This window comes from Nymphaea colorata, chromosome 1, assembly GCF_008831285.2.
Source record: "Nymphaea colorata isolate Beijing-Zhang1983 chromosome 1, ASM883128v2, whole genome shotgun sequence".
NCBI classification, from domain to species: Eukaryota; Viridiplantae; Streptophyta; class Magnoliopsida; order Nymphaeales; family Nymphaeaceae; genus Nymphaea; species Nymphaea colorata.
In genome coordinates, this window is record NC_045138.2 from 26,045,033 (window position 1) to 26,055,507 (window position 10,475).

Genomic DNA, 10,475 nt, shown 5'->3' on the forward strand with positions numbered 1-10,475 from the left:
TGGATTTGCTGAGAAATCTGCAGAGCTATCAAACCCATGATCTGAAATTTGTGGATTTCAGATCCTCGAAGACCATGAAATCCCTGGATTTCAGGTTGGAGGGGGGAGGGGTGCAACCTCCAGCCCGGATCTAAGATCCATGCGGGAGGCCGTGGCGGGAAGAGCCCCGTCGTCCAATTACCCACCAGACCTCCTTCTCTGTGATACAATCTGGGGGCTGGAGCCCTCATGTTTCGGTAGTTGGGAAGGGCGTTTGAAGCTCCCCACTGTTGCTGGAAGAGGGCATTAAAGCCCTCTTTTCTTGCAAAATCAGAGGGCTTCAGGCCTTCTTTTTCTGCCGGGGAAGGAGGGCATCGAAGCCCTCACTTCCTGCAGAAAGGGAGGTTCCAAGCCCTCCGATTTTGGCCTGGAAAGAGGGTTTGGAGCGCTCATTTTCTGCTGGAAAGTGAGGGCTTCAACTCCCTTCATCTCCAGCAGAAAAAAAAGGGCATCGGCGCTCTTTCTTAGCCATGAAACAGAGAAGAAATAAACCCTTGGCTTCCATGGTCGAGGGTCTGGTCAAGGGTTTGAGAATAGAGAAAATTGGAGACTGAGAGGGAGAGAGAACACCAACTAGATCGCCGACTTGCCTTCACCGTGGGTTGCTGTGCACCGGGTCACTGGCGAACACTCCGGTGAGCCATCAGGAACGAACGAAGGAAGAGGGGAACCTCCTCTGGCCCCTCGGTGGTCAAGGGAAGAGAGAGTCGAGAGGCTCTCAAACAGCAGCTTTAAGAACCTTGGTTTTCAAATCCTCGGATCTGAGGTCCGAGGATTTAAAAACAGCCCCGGATCTGAGATCCGGGACTATCAAATGCGACCTAAATGTTTTCTATACTTATCCATGCCTTCTGTGCTCATGGTTTTGCAGTTGCACTCTTTTTTTTTTTTGGCGTCATGTAAGCTTAACAACGAACTTTTGTGCAGATAGAGGATGTTTCTTTTGTGGAAAGTGGTCCCAGGGTGGAGAAACGGCAAGCATACATGATAGTGAGACATGCTAAATTTGGCCCGTCAAAGAGCAAATCCGGGCAAAAGACTGCCAAAGTTGCCAAGGCATCAACTCTGGCTCAGGCCTCTGCATCTTCGAGTTCAAGGTCTGATGCCATCAGCACAGGTCCTGATGTGGAAGTAGAATCAGAATCTGAGACAGAGACAGAATATGTAGTTGTTAATAACGATGGTACAAAGGAATTTGCTTCTGGTGATGTAGAAGAAATTGACTCTGAATTTGGTGATAGAGTTCCTTGGTCAGATTTTGCTGCACAGAACAGTTCTCAAGCATCATTCACTTCTGAAAACTCTGATGTGAACACAGAGTTCGGCAGCAAGGAAGTCACTTCTAGCATAGATGAGGACCTCCTCCCTGATGCAGGTCTGTTTTCTAATGATGCCGCAAATGGCTCAAAGATGGCAGCTATTGATGAAATCCTGGCAGGAGTTGACAATTCTATTTCCTCTGAATCTGGAAGGGGTAAAGACCCTGTCGGGAGTTCAAGCAACATGAATAGGGCTGGTATGAATAGCAAATTCATTACCAGCGAGGGTCCTTGGAAACCACGTTGGACGCCAATTTCAGACCCTACGCAAGAATCTCGGAAGCCTGCCTTTGGTGAATCAAGAGATGCCAAAGGTTTCATAGGCCACACACTTGATGGAATGTCATTGCATCCAGAGACTCATTCTGCGGAAAGCAACCTTCTCGATAGTCAAAAACATTTGAGGGGAGGAGCGCCACCAATAAAACCACCAAAGGAGGTCTTTGGTCAGGTTCATCTTTCTGGCACACAGCATGATTCCCCAACTGTAAGAAGGCCATTGCATGTGGACCAGAACATGACAAAAACAATTGGAGGTTTGCAGAGTGGAAAGAAAACTCTCAGGGAAGAAAGTGTTTCAAGTGGCCCAACAATTTCAAGTTGCGGTGAGTCCTCTGGCGTATCTGCTGATTCTGCTCCACGGGTCAGCTATGGTGTTTTCAGTGCCTCAAAGAATATGGCTTCTGGAGATGGAAGCAGTCAAGGAAAAAGGAACAGGGTTACTAGCCCAAGTGTCACATCTGGAATGCCTGATTCAAACAACATCAACGTTAATAGAAACAAGTCAAATTCAGAAACTGATAACACTAGTGTACATGATAATGGAAAAGCTAGACAAGGAGGATGGGGAATATTTAGCAGGGATTCCTCTAACTCCAACCAGCAGAGGAGTTCTACAGACAGGTGATAATAGAATATCTATTCTAGGTGGAACCGTTAGTGCCTTCTCTGCATCTTAGACCAGGAAACGTGCTTGGTTTTGGGTAAAGCATGTTCTCATATTCACGTCACCGAGGCAGAGTTGATTCTTATTTACACATTTGTCTGAGCTAGATTGAGTTTTATAAAGCTTCCAGAGCCTGCAATTGTTTCACTGCATGCTATTTCTTTGGTCTCTGTAAAATTTTGGGTTTTTTTCACACTCTTCCCTTTCAGGCCAAGTTTTTCGTTACTTCTATGTTACTAGTGACCAGGAACACGTTCAATAATGTCATATGTGGTCCCCCTTCTACTTCTTCTTCTTCTTCTTCTTCTTTTTTTTTTCTCGGGCATAGAGTAACATTAAGATCCCTTATGACTCATCTGAATGCTGAGACGCTTAGCAGCCAAACATAAGGTATGAGGACAAAGAATGAAGCGATTAAAAGTAAAGCCTCACATTCAGATTACAAATGAATTGCACGTACTGTACGGTGCTATTGCAATTGAGATAAGGAGGGATGTTAGGGTTGGAAGGTGAAATTCCTAGGCTGCTTCGGTCTTTCAGTGGTATCAAATAGATTCTTACTTGAAGCTCGCGCTATGGCTAACCAGTTCTTCCGCTTTACCCATTTTGACTTTATTAATCTGAAAAGTATACGGTACTGTCAAATGTCATCAATAGTCCAACATAGTCTTGAAAAGCTAGTTACATTTATTATTTGCAAAGTTTGTTTAAAAGTTGTACATTTTATATTATGTTTTATATTTCTCATGTTAAAGTCTTCATGAAAAAATATTTTTCCCGTCACCTATACTTTGCCAAATTTTCCTTTTTTAAAGAATGCGGCTTCAAAACAATAGCCAAGTGCAAAGAAACAGCTTTGAAGGTTTTTACTTCGAAGGTCACTTATTAGTCGATGTAAATTCCAGATGCGTGACGACATTTTGCGTACATCTCTGTAAGTCGAAGCAGTCAGATGACCAGATGGTTGAAGCCTGTGAGTTCTTAGTAATAATCATTAATAGAAAAAATTACGGAACGCGCTGAGCATTTAACTGGACACGCTTATAATCATCGAAGATTCGAAAGCGTGTTGTCGTTATAAGCATCTTGTATAAAATTTTCAATCCACTGTGAACTTTCGTAGTTTTTTTTTTTTTCGCTCGATAAAACTGAAGTGTACTTTCTTAACATTGGAAGCAACATTCTCTGGCCTTCAACGAATCAACCATGAGTAACGGCCTTAGCTCTGCCAAGATTGGTAATGGTGAATACGACCGAGTTCCTCTCCTGATACGAGTCTGAATTTGAGCTTCCAATAAGCGGAGAGAATGAAGCTCCAACGAGAGAGCTTCACTCTGCAATCTTAGGCGTTTGCCATGTCATGCATTCTCTTGGGAAACAGGCCTTGCTCCTCTCCTCCCATCGTCATCTTCCCCTGCTCATCTCGTCTACATTCTGCAGTTTCTCCCGAATCCCTCTCCTTCAATGCTTGACCGCTTCTTCCTCCCTTTCCCAAACACAGCAAGCTCACGCCCATCTGTGCAAACTTGGTCTCTGGGATCAGCTTGCCTCCAGAATCGTCACTCTGTACGCCCGCCACCAGCGATACGAAGACTGTCTATGCGTTTTTGTTGGCGCACTGTCATCAGGAGTCCTGCCCGACCACTTTGCGTTGCCTTCTGCTATTAAGTCATGTTCTGCGTTGTTAGCCCTCAGCGTTGGTCGCCAGATTCACAACCTTGTGTTCGTAAATGGGTTCGATTCTGATTCATTCATTCTGTCTTCTTTGATCGGTTTCTACGTGAAATGCGGTGAGCTGCAAGATGCCCACCGATTGTTCGGTGAAATGCCCATTCGGACTTTGGTTTCGTGGAGTGCACTAATTGCAGGCTATGCCCGAAAGGGGCGTGCTGATGAGGCAGAGTCGCTCTTGATGGAGATGAGAGCAGCGGGAATCGAGCCCAATGTGGTCACGTGGAATGGTTTGATCACCGGTCATGCACAAAGCGGCTATTTCTTGAAAGCCGTTACAGTATTTGCGGAGATGTTAAGTGAAGGATTTAAGCCAGATGGTTCATCAGTTTCGTGTGTTCTTCCTGCCGTTGGTCATCTAGATAGAGTTTTGGTTGGTAAGCAGATACACGCCTGTGTAATGATGAATGGTCTAGATTGGGATATCTGTGTTGTTAGTGCCCTTGTTGATATGTATGGGAAGTGTAGGTGTATTGAGGATATGCGTGCAGTTTTTGACGAAACGCCTCACAAGGATGTGGGCTTATGTAATGCTCTGGTTTCGGGGTTTTCTCGGAATGGTCTTGTGGACGACGCACTGATGGTTTTCAGAGAGATTGAAAGTCAGGGACTGAAACTGAATGTTATCTCGTGGACTTCGATGGTTGCTTGCTGTTCTCAGAATGGGAAGGATCTTGAAGCTTTAGAGCTCTTCCGTGAAATGCAAAACGCAGGAGTTCAGGCCAACTCTGTGACAATTCCATGCTTGTTACCTGCATGTGCCAACATAGCAGCATTGCAGCATGGAAGGGCTATTCACTGCTTCTCGCTCAGGCGATTGATTGCTTATGACGTGTATGTGGGGAGCGCTCTTATAGATATGTATGCAAAATGTGGTAGGATAGCTGATGCGCAGTCTATATTTGATGCGATGCCAGTGAGGAACCTGGTTTCCTGGAATGCCATAATCGGTGGTTATGGAATGAATGGGATGGCTAAGGAAGCCCTGCAGTTATTTCAAGCAATGCTGAGAAGCAGGCAAAAACCTGATTCAATTACCTTTACCTGTGTTCTCTCTGCCTGTAGCCAAAGGGGGTTGACAGAGGAAGGGCAGCGCTGCTTTGAGAGTATGTCAAGGGAGCATTGTATCCTTGCAAACACGGAGCATTATGCATGCATGGTTAGCCTCTTGGGGCGTGTAGGAAAGCTTGATGATGCATACTCGTTGATACTAAACATGCCAATGAAGCCAGATGCTTGTGTTTGGGGAGCCTTATTAAGTTCTTGCAGAGTCCATGGTGATGTTGATTTGGGTGAGATTGCAGCAGAGCATCTGTTTGAGTTGGAGCCAAGGAATGCTGGGAATTATGTCCTTCTTTCCAATATTTATGCTGCAGTGGGGAGGTGGGATAAAGTAGACAAAGTAAGAGATATCATGAAGAGCATTGGCTTGAAAAAGAACCCAGGGGGCAGCTGGATACAAATTAACAACATGGTGCACGCATTGCTAGCAGGAGACAAATCACATCCTCAAATGAATGAACTCATAGGGAAGTTGGAAAGCCTAGACATGGCGATGAGAAAGGCAGGGTACCTTCCCGATACTAACTTCGTACTGCATGACATAGAGGAACAAGACAAAGAACACATCCTCTGTGGGCATAGTGAAAAATTGGCTGTAGCCCTAGGGCTTCTTAACACACAGCCTGGGATGCCTCTTCGAATTATCAAGAATCTGCGCATCTGTGGTGATTGCCATTCAGCTATCAAGTTCATATCAAAATTTGAGCGCCGAGAAATATTTGTTCGAGATACAAATCGTTTTCATCGTTTTAAGGATGGCACATGTTCCTGTGGGGATTTTTGGTGATATAATTGGTGGTTGGTGTGGTCCAATTCCAAGTGATATTCCAAATAACTATATCGGCAAGCAGGAAGAGCTTTTCATATGTTGGGGGACTGATGGGAGTGACAGATTCAGCATTGTGTGGAACGAACGAGAGTTGTGGATTCTGCTTACTAGGCTATGCAACAGTGGGACACAGAGAGAAGAGAGAGAGTTCCATGTTGAGGCTTTTTCTGTTCTTTTAACCAGGTCCTGCAACTCCACTTCCCTCGGGTTGCCCACGTTGAAACTTTATAAAAGATTGATCAGGTAGGAAATAATAATACTGTGGATGATGTCACATAAGATATTCAGATTATTTATGTGATTAATTGGCATTTGCTAAATGTTACGAGCCCTGGGACTAGGAATTCCATGAGCATGTCAGCCGTTGTTGCTCAGCGGGGAAAGGAAAAAGGACATACATCATCAGTCAAGCATACAAGTTCCATAAAGCCTCATAGATTTTGAGTGAAAAGTAGCCGTCCAATGCTTTGAGGGGCTTGAACAGCAAAACTCATTTTTTCATGCAGTTCATGGAAATTGATCTGTAACCAGTGAAGTTGTAAACTAATTAAAAGAACTCCTTATGCTTGAAATGAAGTTTTGGGTCAATCTTCTTACTTTGCAATCACATACTATGACAGACTTAGTATCACTAATATTTTTTTTCTTTGAGAGGGATGAACTCTGAGAAATATTGATCAAAGCTTGGAACTGCATATTAGTATGAAATCTCTCTTTCTCCCTCTTAGGAGGATTCCAGAGTTTTTTTTTTTTTTTTTAAAAAAAAAAAAAAAAAAAACCTTCGGCGATACTACAAAAAAGTTCATGAGATATGCAAATTTGATGTACAAAAGGTCATTCTATATGAACCGCTTAAGGTGAACTTTGTTTTGTCCATTTTCAAAAGAAAGGCTACATTTTTTGATGTTGTCTAAATTTTTGCCCTTTGGCAGTTTGAGAAAAACCCTCCATTTAAAGTCATTTGAACCAGTTCTTCCATTACTCCATTAAGTATATCACAAGCAGACAACAACTTTGATTGGAAAAAATTATGACGCCAACGGTTGTTACATTGAGCACCATCCAGTTTTTCTGGTAACCGTTATTGCATGAAAAAAAATGTTTATTTATTTTTTAAAAGCTGATGATATGAGTTGATTACCTTTCTTTTCTCCAAGGACTTAACGGCTACGGCAGGCAGAGATGACTGTCGGTGGTGATGGCATTCATGGGAGAGTCAACAGAAAACCAAAGAAAAAATTTGATTGCGCCGTTGCCGGGGATCGAACCCGGGTCACCCGCGTGACAGGCGGGAATACTCACCACTATACTACAACGACTCGGTTGAGTTTGTAACTTGAATACTAAATTAAAACGCTTTTAAACACCATTCATACTTAGGCAGCCCTACAATCAAGCAAATTTATTTTGTTCAGCCCTTTGGTAACTTGGAATTTATCCAAGATTAGGAAAAGGTGCAGTTACAACAAGAAAGAAATAAAGATAAAGGTACTTGTATCCAATATATATAAAATGACACCCAGCAGCACTCCACATTTAAACTAAAAACAATAAAATAAAACTCAGGGCTCAGTTTGACCGGCCGGGATCCCTAGTCCATGACCAAGTGGGTCAAACAATTCCTTACATAAAGCTTCCTTGAAACCAGAACAACAGTTGTCCTCCAGAGTTATAAATTTAGGTGGGCAGGAAGGAAGGACGCCCAGTCACATGCACCATGTCCATGATTATAATAGGCAAGGCAGGCAGGATGGTCCCCTTCCTACCGCCATAAGACAGGGTTGGTTCAGATCTCCAACCTGATGATCTCAAGTGACCCAAGTACATGCCTTAACTTTATATCTCTAGTAGGTATCTATGTTTCCTGCATACCTTGGCCCATTAGTGCCCGTCTCAGTTTATGCGCATCGTACCGGTTCAGCATCAAAACGAGACGACCGCAGGGTCCCCAGACTCGGCTTGAATGAGTCGGTCTCGATCGAATTAGCGACAAACCGATTCGATTTAGTTGTTGATTCAACAGTATTATTACTCATGTTACTTTTCTAGTACATTCTTTAAAAGAACTTAAAATTTTTCTAGTACATGCATACTCGTCGACGAGCTTTCTTCTCAAAGAAAAGGCTTTTCCAAAAAGTTTGTATTAAAAAGCCATACAAGAGAACGTGTGATTTAGTTTGTCAGAGCCTTCTTTGAACTGCAAAAATGAAGAAAGAGAAGCGTTCAGGTACCTGCTATCGAAGCCAGATTCCAAAAATGTAAGTAGTTTCTCACAAGCATGCGTGCACTGTATAAAAATTTTACCTTGCAAATGAACACAAGATGGCAGATGTTACTCACGTACGGTGGATGCTTCTAATAATGAAGGCATGCATTGGATCCCATAAAAGGATCAAATGGCTTATGTTCTCCTGTTTTTCCAGGGAAGAAATCACAAAAACCCTAAGAGGGCGTTTGTTTTTTTGTGGATCTGAGATCCCCTCTTATCTCAACTTGTTTGTTGATCTCAACATAAGCTTCAAGTCTTGAATAATATTGTATTTTAAGTCAGAAACCCTTTCTCTATGATTTCGGGGTGCGCAAGAAGAGTATTTCATCTTACTACTCAGAATCGAAGCCATGACCCTTCACTCCCTCCCTAAGGCCTGAAAATTCGCTCAAAGTACCAAACCGGATTTCGATACCTTGGCCCTTCTCTATGATTTCAAATTCGTGAATTTGAAGTGCAATAGTAATCTAAAATCCAGAGTTCTTGAATTCCATGTTTATTAGAATCTATGGAGTTAAGGTGGGCTCATTATCAAATCAAGCCCTTGGATCCAAGGACTAAGATCCGAAGAAATCAAACACCCCCAAAGTGGTGTTTGATTGCCTCAGATCAAATATCCAATGTGATATGAAAGCACTTTGGGGTTGACCTCAGATTCTATTGAAATTATTTGTTTTAAAAAATACATGAATAAAAATATAAATAAATTGCAACATTTGCATCTTAAAAGTCATAGATTTCAACTTGTTTGCAGAACTCAACATAAATTAATTGTAACATTTACTTCCAAATTTTGCTTACACTTACAAATGGCTAGCTTCAGGTTTAAGCCCTCCGTAAGGGATGTTCCGAAACATTGGATCTCAAAGGTGCATCATGCCCTGACTCTTACAAAAGTCGCTTGTTTATATTTAACTCTCAATGGTATCTATATCTTAAGAAGTCTCATGCATGACAGGACCTGAATGGGGAATGGCCCCAAACTTTTTAAGGCCCAATGAGCGAAGAAGTCTCTAAGTTGACGTAGTTGCCTTCAAGTAAATCATAGTTTCGAAGAGTATAGCGTAACTGGTCGGACGGAGGGTAGGCTGGAGAAAGTCTAATTGTTATTTGAATTATCATGCACTCTACTCCTCTAAATCGTAAATGATGGATGCACAACATTCTATTTGACAAGTATCCTGCTTCGCATGTAGGTCTCGAAGCAATCACCTTAGACTTGCTTTTCATGTAGGTCCGAAAGCAACCTTAAACCTAGAGAACAGAGCAACAGAGAGGCCTCAACATTTTTTGGGTCAAAACATCTCATGAAACAAACACAAAACCAAGTGTCTCTGTCTCAAGCACTAGCGAAAAATGTTATATGAGAGACGAAGTATTTCATGACACCCCCACAACCCAAACCCCGGCAAAAGAGGTAACAATTTTTTGCAAAAAGAAGGGAGGAAAAGCAAAAATAGAAACGAATGTAAAAAGTTTTCCCATGGAGATGAACGAACGCGTCTTTATGTCTTCACACTGTCGTCTCTACCCGCGTAGAGATGTCGTCGAGATAGAAGAATCTGAGGACAGCCACCATGGAACCAGGCTACCACTGGAAGATAGTGATCAGAAAAGGGCAGAACACCACAAGGAGCCGAAGCCAGAACGTATAAATTATTGCACCGCAGGGGAGAATCGTCCTCTACACTACACTGCAGCAGGCAGCAGCAGCAGCAGCAGCTAGCACGTGGTGGCCGGCAGCCTCACAGTCAAACATGTCAATAGTCTATCTGCTATGATGTCGCCGGCCGCTCTCTGTCTCGCTCCCTCTTCACCTTGATTCCTTCTTGCGTACGAAAGTCAGAGTGAGGTAGACCATGGTGGTTGATTCCTCCGCAGTCTAAAAATTAACTGTGGGATTGTCACCATTAGTTACCTGCTGTAAAAAGAAGATGAGGCAATATTGTACTTGCCACTTGAACATGAAGGTTTCCCCTTTTCTGTATAAAAATAATAACTTGGGGACTAAGAATAGGAAAGCTCATAAATTCCTGACACATAGAACTATCCCAAGTTTTTCGAACTATTCACATTAACCTACATAATCTTTATATTTACTCATTTTATATATATTTCTATGTGTGTGTATATATATATATATATATATATATATATATATATATATATATATATATATATATATATATATATATATATATATATATATATATATATAACTATTGAATACTTGACTTTGGGGAGGAGAGTGCATCAGTTTCAAAAGTCGAATGCAAGAAT

General features: G+C 42.3%; 1 protein-coding gene and 1 non-coding gene across 2 annotated transcripts; one reads left to right on the plus strand and one right to left on the minus strand.

Moving 5' to 3' along the window:
- Window positions 1-3,321: 3,321 nt before the first annotated feature.
- On the plus strand, window positions 3,322-6,495 carry LOC116248407 (pentatricopeptide repeat-containing protein At1g20230). The gene has a single exon (XM_031621181.2). It carries the CDS (start codon window positions 3,665-3,667, stop codon window positions 5,882-5,884), a length of 2,220 nt encoding a protein of 739 aa, XP_031477041.1. The 5' UTR covers window positions 3,322-3,664; the 3' UTR covers window positions 5,885-6,495.
- A 678-nt stretch (window positions 6,496-7,173) lies between these two features.
- TRNAD-GUC (transfer RNA aspartic acid (anticodon GUC)) lies at window positions 7,174-7,245 on the minus strand. Its single transcript has one exon. It is a non-coding gene; the product is annotated as a tRNA-Asp (tRNA).
- Between the last annotated feature and the right edge of the window lie 3,230 nt (window positions 7,246-10,475).